Genomic DNA, 13,880 nt, shown 5'->3' with positions numbered 1-13,880 from the left:
CTCAGTAGAGGTATGCAAGAGTAAAGGTTAAGATTCCAAACGTTATTTATGCAACTTAATTCATGAATAAACTATTTTCACTGAATGTCTGCATGAGCTGAACTAGATTTGGGAACAACACAGAAAGAAAACATGAGGATTATCAAATAAAGAAAGACACAAAAAAAATAAAGAATGACGATCAACAAGTTGAGGCTTCATATAACAAAGGACTGCTCAGCATAACCAACATAAGGTAAGAATGCATGCACGTCTATATATTACAACAGGCGCCAGATACTGACTGATGAAAAGGAAAAATAAAAAATATATCTGCACACTGTCTTCTTTGCTCCCAAGGTGATTTCACAGGTACTACATTTTGACCTCTCAGGTCTTCGCCAGGTACATCGAGACCTGCGTGGTTTTATTATTAAACACATTAAATCAGCTCGGGAGCAAAGAAAACAGTGTAACCAACATGTCATGAATGCAAAACCATAAAAAGCATGTTGACCTTTTGTGGTGTCAGGGCCATGAAAGCTAATGCAAAGATATTTTTTGTTGTAATATGCACAACAGCTGGGTGCCATGATGAGTATCTTCTTAACAAGATGTAAAACATGCAACAACCCCCTTCCCGTGTGTTTCGACGAAGGATTACTTCACTGACCTTTGAGGTCACAAAGCCCAATAAATTCAATCAGTAAGGTGATAATGTGTCTAAACTGGCCGAATTCTCCATCAATAAGCATATCTGTACACTGAAAGGCTGCTTTGTGGGCCAACAGAAAATGCTAGGCACGCCACAGCTCACAAAGCGCAGAAACAGTCCTGTAAAACATGTACTCAACTATAGGTATTTTTGACCTAAACCACAACCCAATGGTTTGAGACAGGAAAGTGACATGCAGTGCCGGTCAACATAGCGTGAGGACCAAAATAGGACTCCATTAAATAGACTGCAGACATGGCTTGCAGAGAAGATAAGAAAGAAATGCTATGTCTGCATGGCCTGTCCTCTGAGTGGCTCGCTGACTTTCTTTAGTTCTTCACAGCCTTTTGGCAGCTCAACACCTCTTTAAATGCCAGTTGATTTAAAGGGGGTTGCTCCATACCCAGGTAAAGATCTATGTGAGGTGTAATGAATGGTCTTCACAAAGGAGATAAGTAATGCTATGGTCTGAGCAGTGTCCTTGACTGGGTGGAGAATCACATAATTCTGAGGAACTTGAAAAGACGGTGGCGCCCTTCAAAAGGGAAGTGGAATATCAGAATTAAGCTTCTTTGGAACACAGAAGTGATAACAAATCTATTTCAAACTAAACCCAGTTTCAGTTTTCGGACATTGAAGTTTGTGTGTTTGTGTAGGGGAATGTATGCCCATAACTAGGCCTCCGTCCGCTGGGTGAGAGGCCTGTTACAGTGATAATGTTCAGGACAGCACAATTACCACAACACATGGAGCTGACTACTGTACACGTTAAGCTTTGCTGTGCTGTGCTGTGCTGTGCATACAAAAGTGAGTCATGACACACATTCTGCCAGGAACTTCATATCCCCCCACAGCTGTGCCCCGAAATTTGACGCTTGGCTTTTCCAAAGTGCGGCTCCGACTGAGTGGCAACCTAAAGGGTCCAGAGCGAGCTGCTCCCCATAGCTGGGCAGCATGGGTCATGCGCCGTGGCAAAGTGACCAGTGCCTGCAGAGGCTTTTTGCAACCTTGCGATGGACTTGAGACATCGCACAGCCATCCGAGAAATGTGACAGCGGCTCCTCACCGCAAACTCACCCCGTCTATTTATTGAGTGTGAAGCCAAGGACGTTTAGGTCATATTATGTTTCCCTTTTTAACATGTGTACACAGCATCTTCGCCTTTTTTCTTTTATGGGTAACATAATACAGCTGTATGTTTCACACAGTGTACATGTAAAAATCCGGTCTCTGGTTTGAGCTCTATTATATCAATATCATCTGTACTATACAAGACACCCTTTGTAAAGTATAATATTAGTATTTTCACAAAGGCAGTTCCTTTGCAAAGGTTAACTGTAGCGTAACCTCATAACCAAGAGGGAAGAAGGAATCTAATCAGTTAGGTGACATGTTTACAAACATTTCTTTAATAGAGTGAGGGTACATTTTCATTGAGGGGTTATGGAGCACCTGGGGTGACTTCTTAAATTATCTTTCTCACACACACACAAACACACACACACACACACACACACACACACACACACACACACACACACACACACACACACACACACACAGTACATACACACAAACACACATATACAGCTCACTGTGTTGAACAGATGTGACCTGACAAAAGGGAGTTCCTCACCTTGGGACATCCACGCACGGCACACAGCAGTTTGGTGGTGTAGCCCACAGTGGCGGCTCTGTCGATGAGGGGTGCGGTGAACTTGGGAACCTCGCTGAAATCATGCTCCTGGTACTCTGGAGGCGTGTAGACGATACCTGCGCGGCAAGGCACAACCTCAGTCGGAACTGACAGTTGTAAAAGAACACACCTGTTACATCCAGCACAACCCTTATCTGTCTCCAGAGCTGGTACTTCCTCATCTTTAGTTTGCTCTGGAGACCTGAACTGAGGTGCCATATTTTGTCGAATAACACTTGACTGAGTGGCTAAATGATATGCATTAATACATTGTCAGCATAACTCTCAGTCCATGTGACAAACATTGGGTGTCTGAAAAACTACTCCAGATCTGCCTCCAAAAATAGCACCTTGATGCCCATAGGCTTACCTCATACCAGAGCCGTAGTTTTGCTGTAACAGGATAAGAGCACTACTGTACCACCAGGGTGGTGGAATGTTATCTCTGTTGTGCTCTGCCGTAATCTCCTCTGTTGTTAAAGAACCCCCCCCCACACACACACACCACCACCACCACCACCCGTGATTGGAATGAGAATATCACAACTGATAATGACACGATGGGTACTTAGCAGGAGCGTCTACTCTTATCTTATAGATAGGCACAGATGCAGGCCCGAGCAGCATAGGACATGTCCTCGACATGAATGCGGGGGACTTAAAGTTCCAGCAGAGGCAAGTGGCAGTCCTCACCTGTTTTTTGAATGGTGGCTACCTCTTTTGTTGTCACGGACTTCTCGCTAACGCCAACTTTGTTCACGGAGAACACGCGGAAGTTGTAGGAGTTACCCATGATGAGGTCGGAGATGGTGGCATTTAGCCTGTGGTAGTTCTCCAGTACGGTGAACCATTCCTGTAGATACAGCAAAGAATAATAAATAATAAAAAGAAAACCTCACTATGTATGAAAACAAGGCAACGAATACCAATAGCAACAAAACAGGAAACTACTCGTTTCTGGCTGTTCCTTCCTCGCTAGACAAGACACCTGATCTCATCTGTTGCTATGACAGGCGGTCACTCAAATGTTTGTGGTGAGTGTCTCTTCTGCACATACGGTGTATATTTTCAGGGTTGCGTGTTGACATCAGACTTGTTACTCAGGATCATGATTTTTCACTTTGACAGTCTCTAGGCAACGAGCTGTCATCCACTTCTCTCATACACTCCCTCTCTCTCTCCATTTCTCTCTCTTACTTTCTCACTCTCTCTCTCTCTCTCTCTCACACGTACAGCCTGTCTGTATACGTCTAAGTCCCAACTCATGATCCGTCATCACATAAGCATCTGCTACATGTCTCAAACAACCATACAAGCCGATAGACAAGTGGGATGTCCTTATAGAGGGTGAGGAGGCAGGGACTCCAGGTTTAGACTTACAGACTTGGCAAGTAACTAAATTAGTCCTCACCTTACCTTACAACAGCATCTCTCTCTCCATCTTAGTCTCTCCCTCTCTCTCTCTCTCTCTCTCTCTCTCTCTCTCTCTTTCTCTCTCTTTCTCTCTGTGAGGGGCTCACAGCTATCAACCACATCCTTCCATTGCCATTAGCGATCACTGTGTTAAGTAGTCTGACAAGGCACGGAGAGACCTTATGAAAATAAATCATTCATCAGTCTGAGCACATCTGACAGAACACCCTTGTTTAGCACCCATTTTGGAAGGAGGAATTAAACACATTGATCAAATAAACAGGTTATAACTGTATTTCTGTTTCCCTTTAGTTCCTATTTATTTGGCACTCTTTTGATCACTTTTTTTTCCTTTTCAGTTTTGTGGCTCACCCCAGTTTTCTTGTCAGCCTTCTGGACATTGTAGCCAGTGATTTCTGTGTTGCCGCTGTCTTTGGGTGGAGTCCACTCCAGGGCAGCATTGAAGCCCCATGTGTCCACAAGCTTGACACTGGTAGGAGGACCAGGCAAGTCTGAGAGGAGTTGACAGAAAGAGTTATAGGCACTTGTTAGAGTTATAGGCAAAGAATTACAGGCATCTAGACACTTGGGCCAAGACTCAGACACTTGGGGCTCTGAGGACACCACTGACACATGTCCATAGTTAATTGTGCTACCTGTGAAAAATAAATACAGTTTAAGATTCCCCATATATTGCTATGTTAAAGGAACACGCCACCGTTTTATGAAATTGGGTTATTCACTGTCTTCCCTAGAGGTAGTTAAGTGAGCAAAAACCTTTTTGTCTCCGTGCATTCATTGTCGTAGTCCTATACGCAGTGAATATGCAGGCCACAAGAAGTAATTAGTTTTTTTTTGTTGGTTTGCTCACTTTTACTCACAACATGCTATCCGGCAACAAAAGAATTCCATTTGCTATGCTACCTAGCCAAGGCGCTGCCGGACTACGACAATGCATGCACGGAGACAAAAAGGTTTTTGCTCACTTATCTAACTCTAGGGGAGATGGTGAATAACCTGAATAACCGTTAAATTTCATAAAACGGTGGCGTGTTCCTTTAATTTAATACCAAATTGATATATCCAAAAAGTCTAAGCTCAACAATGTTTATTGTTGTTATTTCTACAACAATAATGAATAATTTTCATATTCCACTCACCCACAATCTGAAGGGTTAGGGAAGCTTTATCAAGAAAGCTGTCAATCTTCACAGTAATCTCATAGACGCCTGAGTCTTCTCTCTCAGATGTACGGATGAACAGGATGCTGTCTCTGTCACTATTGCGAATGCCTACTCTCTTGGTGTCAAGAGGCTCGCCATCCTTGGTCCAGGAGACCACAGGTTTGGGCTTTCCCTGTATAAGTTAAATTAATGAAATTAATAAATTAATTAAATAATTAAATAATGCAAAGTCATTAACACACACCCATGTATCAATAAAAATATTATTTTCAAATTAATACCTAGAATGAATTGCAGCGTCACTGAAGGTGTCAATGTCAGATCATCATTATTGTGCTTGTTACACAGTAATTATACACTCAGCTTACACTTACATACAAGTCTCAGCACTGTGCTTTTCAATGCAGGTGTTACATTCTAAACCATGAGAATTTTGTAGATTGTGTAGACAGTCATTATCATGCACTTTTAGATGACTGGATATTATGAACTTGTTATGCTCTAACTTACAAGGAAAGGGATGACAAGGTTGATCTGCGCACCCACTTTTCTGACATATCTTGTTCTTAGAGAGCGTGGTAGGCGGACCTTAGGGCGCTCTGCAACAGAATGCAAATATTTACTTTACATGAATGAATCATGTTTAGGGTGCGAGGACATTATTTCAACCTAAAGCCTCTTTCTACACGTGTTACAGAGGGTTTGTCAACATACACTAGCACTCAGGCAGAAGGCAAAGAAAATGTAACTGAAAGCATATCATTCTGCTTGCTTTAGATCATTTTCCCATCAGCCTATTAAGGTGAAAGCTACTTGAGCTTCTGTGAATGCTTCACAAGGTGCACCAAACCGCATGGCCACCGGATATGTTTCCACTGGAGACTTGCATGTTTCAAGCACGCTGCATGTTTCGAGATAACCAGCAAATCTCCGACGGGTTTAGGGGACTTACTGGACACATGAGCCGGCTATCCTTTCCACTCTACAGCCCCCATGTCCCCCTTCCCACACTCATAATCTCGCATGCGGAGTTCTGTCTCCACACTTGTCACCATCACTCTGGGGCGGGTGGGGGGGACTGGGGGTAGAATGGTGTGTGTTTGGTGGGGGGGGGGCGTTGGACCCCAAACTGTCAGGAGAGCAGATTCTCCAACAAAGGAGGCTAGCCAGAGACCCCCCACTCCACACACACACACACACACACACACACACACACACACGCACACACACCAAAGCTCCTTTGGTGCTTAATCCGTGCTAAGTGTGTGACTTCCCAGTTATTTTTCTGGCATTCAGAAACAACCCTAGGCCATTGTTTTAATTTTCTTTTTACACAACAAACAATTTGCTGAACAGCCAATCCGCCGTCTCAGGATCTGTAAGGCATAAGACCCAGCTGGCAGAATGACACACGGTGTGATTTATCTGGCTCAGGTCACTTTCAGCCTGACCTCAATTATACTCAGGTTACACCTCTCCTTCCCCTGACTAAACATAATGATACCTGACCTGGTTACTTTCGTCCTTGTGTACATGTCTGTCTATCATGTTTGGAGGAGTTTACAGGAAATATTTTTTTCAATAGAAAACGTAAACATATGCTTCAATTCAAATAAATGAAGCATTATTTCCTAGGAGTTTCCTTTGGCTCTTCATGTTAGTGTCTCTAACAATATCCATTAACACTTCCTATATAAACTCTAAAAACTGTAATTTTTAGAGTCTTCAACTATATGAAAAGAATTCAAGAAGCCATTCGAAAAACATACTGTAGAAGCTTAAAACCTTATCTCAAAAACTGCTCAGATATTTTATAAAAGCTTCATGCACTTAAATCCATTTGTCTATATATAGCACAAGTATCGCCATCTATTACATCAACTGCATGTAAATTAATGAGTAAATTAGGATTATTTTATGGGCCCAGTGACAGTGAGTAAACAGACACAAATTAGGAGGGGCAGGGGGCAAGATCAGTGTCATTTAACCCAAACATTGGTCAAGCACTACACCTGTTGGTGTCCGTTACAGCTGAGAGTGGGTTACAGAGTTACCATGACCCTGCCTGACAGAAATCTAACATTCCTTTCCTGTCAAATTTACAAAGTTTCTCCTTCACACTGAAACACCAATAAACTGTCCCAATAGTTTTAAACTAATGACCAGCTTGAGTGTTCTTCGATCTCTCCCACTCTGGAATCAGGTTGCACGTGACCCGCTAGCCCCTAGGGTCTCAATGTTCATAATTTAATGCTAATGAAAGCTCTTGTCAGCACAAGCCAACAGGATATATGTGCCCACAGCTGTGGAAGCCATTGGACGAGAGTGGTACAGAGTACCAACTGACTGCTTGGAGACGGTCCACCTCCACCTGCTCATGTGGCGGCCAAAGAGCCCATCCAGTAACATGAGCACCTTCCTGTTTTAATATGAGGAGCCCAAGACTAATATTTCTCCAGAGCAGCTAGAGTGATAAACTTGGTGTTTCTCAAATTCTGATGACAAAAAATAGACAACGTTTACACAAGCTAAAATACACCATGAAAGTGTATATATCAACTCACCCACAAGATCATGAACAGGAACAGCCTCGGCCAAGACAGCAGGTTCACTGCGACCTCCAGGGTTCACAGCAACCACACGCATATTCAGGACATCCCCAGTTGTCAAGCCTGCAACAACTAGTTTGGTTGCCACCGTGAGCTCAGCATTGGCCACAACCCATTCAGCGGCTAAAAACATTAACAAAAAGTTGTCATCAACCAGAAATAATACAATACAAGGAATGTTGAGTTATCTGCAATATATTCTGATGCTCTATCTTAAAATGTGTGTAAAAGATGTAAAACGTGAGCATACTTAAATAGACATTAGATTATTCTGAGATGTTCTTAAGTGACATCATGAGTCTTAGAGATCTAAAAGTGTCTTTTGAAGATATAGTGACAGCTGTTGAAATGTATCCCTCCAAATAGGGGCCTGGGGCATAGTACGAATCAATCTGCAGTTGACATTTTAAAGACAGGTGCAAGAACACCATCCGACTACTACAGTCACATCTAAGAACACATCTTACTCTTACTCATTTTTCCTGGTAAATGAGCTCATAATGTTAATAATAGGCTGAGTTTAAAATCAAAATTAATCATCTGCCTGTTGATGGGGCCATGAATCAAATGCACACACCTCCCTCTTTGCAGTACTCCACTGTGTATCCGTCCAGGCCAGAGTCACCGATGGTCTCAGGCTGCTGCCATTTGAGGGTAACAGAGGTAGCGTTGACATCCTCCACGGTCAGATTCAGTGGAGCACTGGTGGGCTCTAGGTAGTAGTAAAATTGACTGACAGTTTTATTAACACAAAAGACAGGCATGCGTAAACATCATGTAGGCCTAAGACGTGAAAAATACTGTATATGAATGGAAGTTAAATTGATGAATGATGAATACAAAATAAAATTAGATGAAGGATGAATGAAGCTGATGGATGGTAAAGAGAAAAGTTCAGTAAAAGTCAAAATAAGTCAAGAAAACAAATTCCTCAACAGTGGATATGTTAGTCTACTGAGTTCACTGCTTCTCCCCCCTAAATTTTGCCAACTGACAAAAGTGGAACTTTTACTTGATGAGACTGAACAGTGGAGCTCTGCAGGTGCAGGGCTGAGTGAGAGCAGGGATACTTTACCTGGGGGAGGAGGAGGAGTAGGAGGTTTGGGGGGCTCCTCCACTGGTGCAGCCTCAGCAGGAGCAGCTAGCATTAGATGAGCACTCATGTTAGCACAAAGTTAGAAGCACAGATAGAAAAAACAATGATGGGGGCCGAATCTTTTTTATAACTACACTAAATGATTGAGATTAATTTACTTTTCGAAATGTTCTAATTTCGTAAAATACAGAGTATGCCTGTTTCTAGAGCTGCCTCTATGTTCTATATTGAAATATTTACATTTTATGTGTCAAATAAGGCCATTCTCGGCCCAGAAATACATATGATAAATTCTAACCCCCAAACATGGCCTTAGAAGTTGTGATCTCAGAATTAGTCTTTATGTGAATAAAATTTACCCTCAGCAGGTGCCTCAGCAGGAGCGGCCGCAGCATCTTCAGTGGGAGCTAAAGCATGTAAAGGTTTGAGTTCCATTAGCAAAGCAGCAGTTAGCATGAGTGTAAATAAAATGATTTCTGCGAGCAGGGATGGATGATGAAGTCCCCTGATGTTATCATTATCAGTATAACATTATATATCCATCCCTACCTGTGTTTTTGTTTGTTTGTTTGTTTGTTTTCAAGTTGAGCAAACAAAATCAGTTTTAGTAATGACAATCTTGGCTAGCTATCTTTAGCTTAGTTCGATTTCTGGAGTAGGCTAAAGTTTACCCTCGGCGGGGGCCTCGGCCGCGGGGGCCTCGGCTGCAGGAGCAGCGCCTTCTTCAGCAGCAGGTTCAGCGGGAGCAGCAGCAGCTAGCGTTAGACAACCCATGTTAGATAAGAGCTGCTTTCAAAAATCATTTCAACACATCTGGCTGCTAGGACCCTTGGATGTGTTAAAATGTTGAATTATGTCATGTCAGTCAAAGGTAAGCAGTCATGACTGCACTGTTGTTGTTGTTACTGTTGTTGTTGATGTTGTTGTGGTTGTTGTTACTGTTAACATGAATGCAGTTACTGGAGGTTGTATGTCACTCATGCACCAAAGCAAAGAGAAATGAGGCGCAGGCCTAAACGCCCACGTCTGCCTTTACCCTCGGCCGGGGCATCTCCTTCAGCAGGGGCAGGAGCAGCGGCCTCTTCAGCAGGAGCGGCGGCAGCTGATTGTTAAACGTTCGATGTTAGTGAACCGACCTGACAGTTATTGAAATACTAAAGTAGATTTTGATGTCAATAAAGGCTAAATGCAAGAAGCAAGAGGTGAGTAAGAGGCATTATCATTAACAGTAAACATATCTCCATAAAACTTCATGTTTGTTTTGTTTTTCAGTACAGCAAACAAAATCTCAAACACAGCTAACTGTCTTTGGCCTCAGCTGCGGGAGCAGCGCCTTCTTCAGCAGCAGGTTCAGAGGGAGCAGCAGCAGCTAGCGTTAGACAACCCATGTTAGAGAAGAGCTGCTTTCAAAAATCATTTCAACACATCTGGCTGCAAGGGCGTTAGGATGTGTACAAATGCTTTTTTTTTGTTATCCGTCAAAGGTAAACAGTAATGACAGTACTGCTGCTATTGTTGTTGCTGTTTACTTGCATGCAGTTTCTAAGGGATTGTAGGTCATGCACCAAAGGAAAGAGAAATAAGGCGCATGCCTAAACGTTTGATGTTAGTGAACCGACCTGACAGTTATTGAACACTCAAGTAGATGTTGATGTCAATAAAGGCTAAAAGCAAGAAGCAAGAGGTGAGTAGGGGGCATTATCATTACCAGGAAATATGTTATCTCCGTATTTGTTTTGTCTTTCAGCACAGCAAACAAAACACAGCTAACTGTCTTTAGCTTGGTTAGCTTTCTGGAGAGGTGGTTTACCCTCGGCGGGGGCCTCGGCCGTGGGGGCCTCAGCTGCAGGAGCAGCGCCTTCTTCAGCAGCAGGTTCAGCGGGAGCAGCAGCAGCTAGCGTTAGACAATCCATGTTAGATAAGAGCTGCTTTCAAAAAGCTTTCAAAAATCATTTCAACACATCTGGCTGCAAGGGCGTTAGGATGTGTACAAATGCTTTTTTTTGTTATCCGTCAAAAGTAAACAGTAATGGCAATACGGCTGCTATTGTTGTTGCTGTTTACTTGAATGCATCTACTGGAGGTTGTATGTCATGCGCCAAAAGCAAAGAGAAATGAGGCGCAGGCCTAAACGCCCACGTCTGCCTTTACCCTCGGCCGGGGCATCTCCTTCAGCAGGGGCAGGAGCAGCGGCCTCTTCAGCAGGAGCGGCGGCAGCTGATTGTTAAACGTTCGATGTTAGTGAACCGACCTGACAGTTATTGAACACTTGAGGACTTGTTGATGATGATAATAAAAGCTAAATGGCAGAAGCAGGAGGTGAGCAGTGTGCGAGGGGTGGACAAGTTCCCCCTCTTTAGTTTATGGCCTCCTGGAGGTCATTAGTGCTGTCAGCATACAGTATGTTGTGAGTGGTTGCAACAGGATCTAGTTACCCTCGGCTGGGGCGTCAGCTTCAGCAGCAGGCTCTTCAGCAGCGGGAGCTAATATTAATTAGAAGTTAGTAAGATTGCATTTAGTACATGGGAACCATTCTTTGGAAAGCAGTGACTGATACGGTCTTAGAAATCAGTGTTGAGGTCAATATAGATGGTCAGTCCAGTTTAGTAAATAAGCAGCAAAGCAATGGGATACCTTTTCAAGGCTTTATTAAAAGGCATTAGAATAGCAACTCATAGCTGTGTATTACAGGCATCAGAATAGCAACAGAAAGTGTTAAGTGTTGTTGCTTCTGTTTACCCGCTGCAGGTGCTTCGGCCTTGGGAGCAGCAGTCTCGTCCGTGGCAGGAGGAGCAGCTGATGTTAAATGTTAGGAGGGTTAGTGAGAGGACAGTGGGGTGGGAAGAGCTGTGTCAAAACTTGCCCTGAAAGCCACTGTAGTAAGCAATTAGTAAGGAGCAGGTTACTGTGTGTCAAAGATGTCCCACTTAGTCACTGGGGATCACTGATGTGACATAATTAATAGTTGTAACAGAATGTAATTATGGGACTGTTATTACATTCTACCCACAGCTCCAGGCAAATTACACAGTAGCAGGAAAGGCAGGTAAAGCAAATTATTGCAAGCCATGTTAGCGGTTTAAAGGTGAAATCACATGTTGAGAAGAAAATCTATAGTAGGACATGCCCAAATAATTAGATAGAAATGCTGGCTGATGCCATTCAAAGAGAGATGCATCTTAACCAGTAGTTTGTAAACACCAGTAGCTCCAGCAAGTAGATCTGTATGCATCAAACAAATACACCCATACAGTTCACAGGGATTGTTAATGTATTCAATCTAGTTTTTTCTTGTGTAGTCCTTATGCCAGGTAGGCTATTACCTAAATTAATTTGGACAACGTGATATAGCATCATCAACATGACTATTCGAAAGTCCTAATTTAGCCTATACCAGTGGTTCCCAAATTGTTCAAGTCAGACCCCCTTGCACTTGCCCCCAAATATTCATATTCCCTTTTGCCTATGAACATTTCAATATGTGCCATTTCATAAATCACAGTAACCCCCTTACTCTGTGCCCTCCACAGGGGCATCACACTTTGAGAAACACTGAATAGGCCTACCGACTTTTTAATGATGCTAATTCAATATACTGTATATTTTGGTGTAATATGTAGCTTTAATTATCAAAAAGCAGATAGACATCCAAGTTACTTTCCCAATTTTGTTGCATTAGCTTATTTCTGTGCATTTCATTCATCTCACTTCTTAGTTTCATAGAACTAATTGGATTGAAATATTGGCAACATGGCCCACTGGATCATAATTGCTGACAATATACTTCTGTTTCCGAAAGCAAAATTGCATATTGCACATTTCAGCATTAACGTTTACACCATATAATATAAGCCCAAATTAACAATTCAGAAAAAATATCCAAGTTATTGGCAGGATAAACAACAAGTTGAGTTGTTTTTTTACCGTCAGCAGCAGGAGCCTCGGCAGGCGCAGCTTCTTCAGCAGCAGGAGCGGGGGCAGCTGATAGATGTTAATTTTCCACATTTCGAGGGTAAGTCGTTATAGTTGCAAGCAAATAATAATGGAGTTAGAATAGGTGTGAGTGTGATTTGATTTGACGGATATGAAAAAAGTTCCCTGTAGGCTATGTTATGAGTAGGCTAGTTTACTGGAAACCCATGAGTGAAGGCGTTATTGATAAAACTAAAGTTAATTTGCTGGTTATTATTGAGGTCTTCCCCTGTCTGTGCCCATTTGCTACATTACCATCAGCTGCAGGTTCTGCAGCCGGTGCAGCCTCTCCTTCGACAGGGGCAGGAGCAGCCTCCGCCGGTGCAGCTTCTGCAGGAGCAGCCTCTGCGGGGGCAGCTTCCGCCGGTGGTGCTGCCTCGGCAGGGGGAGCTTCAGGCGCAGGCTCCGCGGGTTTTTCCTCCTTTGCCGCCGCCTTCTTGGCGGGGGACTTCTTGATGGGCGCTGGTTTTGCTGGCATGGTACTTAGTGTAGGCTACCCTGTGGGACTACACCCTTTCACAAATCCTTCGTGCTGACATAGGACGAGGGGGACCCTTGTAATTTATACAGCGCACGACTTTGGACCCTAGGGACTCCTCCCCTAAATTTAAACTTTAAATAGCCTCTCACTCTCTGAAAACTGATGGGACACGGAAAGGAAGAGTGATTTCCGATTGTATGCGTTTCCAGAAAGGCATTTGTTTAGCTCTTAGTCATCATAAAACTATTCCTAACCTACTTGTGTATTCTGATTTATTGGCTAATCTAGTAGCCTAGCCTATGGATCATGTTCTAATACTCGAGTCTTCCATTTATTTTATTGCGCTATAGCCTACTGAAAGGAGGACTCATAGTAGAGGGTAGGTCTATCATTCTCTCTCCTTGGTGAAATTATTGCTAGAAACATTTTTTTTTTTAGATTTGTCGCCATCTTCTGTGCCAAAGCTGAACAATTGACTGCTCCTTCTGGGCTGGTACAGGATATAGCAGAACCAATAAGTGGTCTTAGTGGCCTACTGTCGTGTTTGTGCAAGCCATGCAGGGGTGCAGAAGGCTACATGATATTTCAGGATTTCATTTAACTTGTCCAGTTACCCTGAACGACAATAGCATCAGTCAATGTAAACAATTTGGCCTGAACATAATTGGATAGACAGAGACAACTGGGAAAGAAGCTTCTCAGCATCTCAGACTTTGTCAAAACTATACGAAAATT

The 13,880-nt window shown here is 43.0% G+C and overlaps 1 protein-coding gene across 20 annotated transcripts in view; it reads right to left on the bottom strand.

The window, feature by feature from the left end:
• Positions 1-13,246, bottom strand: part of mybpha (myosin binding protein Ha) — a 17,222-nt gene extending 3,976 nt beyond the window's left edge. The window contains exons 1-17 of one of the 20 annotated variants that reach the window (XM_042098661.1): positions 12,920-13,246; positions 12,617-12,673; positions 11,432-11,488; positions 11,128-11,175; positions 10,844-10,909; positions 10,503-10,586; positions 9,729-9,794; positions 9,364-9,447; positions 9,052-9,099; positions 8,672-8,737; positions 8,174-8,308; positions 7,552-7,719; positions 5,498-5,586; positions 4,964-5,159; positions 4,176-4,315; positions 3,084-3,243; positions 2,331-2,497 (exon numbers count right to left, since the gene is read on the bottom strand). In XM_042098661.1, coding sequence (XP_041954595.1) covers positions 2,331-2,497; positions 3,084-3,243; positions 4,176-4,315; positions 4,964-5,159; positions 5,498-5,586; positions 7,552-7,719; positions 8,174-8,308; positions 8,672-8,737; positions 9,052-9,099; positions 9,364-9,447; positions 9,729-9,794; positions 10,503-10,586; positions 10,844-10,909; positions 11,128-11,175; positions 11,432-11,488; positions 12,617-12,673; positions 12,920-13,142 — 1,854 coding nt within the window. In that variant the 5' untranslated portion in view covers positions 13,143-13,246. The remainder of the gene's footprint in view (positions 1-2,330; positions 2,498-3,083; positions 3,244-4,175; positions 4,316-4,963; positions 5,160-5,497; positions 5,587-7,551; positions 7,720-8,173; positions 8,309-8,671; positions 8,738-9,051; positions 9,100-9,363; positions 9,448-9,728; positions 9,795-10,502; positions 10,587-10,843; positions 10,910-11,127; positions 11,176-11,431; positions 11,489-12,616; positions 12,674-12,919) is intronic. The other 19 variants (XM_042098662.1, XM_042098664.1, XM_042098663.1 and 16 more) reach the window with 19 other exon arrangements.
• Positions 13,247-13,880: the final 634 nt, after the last annotated feature.

Source organism: Alosa sapidissima, chromosome 7 (genome assembly GCF_018492685.1).
Source record: "Alosa sapidissima isolate fAloSap1 chromosome 7, fAloSap1.pri, whole genome shotgun sequence".
NCBI classification, from domain to species: Eukaryota; Metazoa; Chordata; class Actinopteri; order Clupeiformes; family Clupeidae; genus Alosa; species Alosa sapidissima.
The sequence above is the reverse complement of the archived record's forward strand: the minus strand, read 5'-3'. Positions and strand labels throughout refer to the sequence as shown.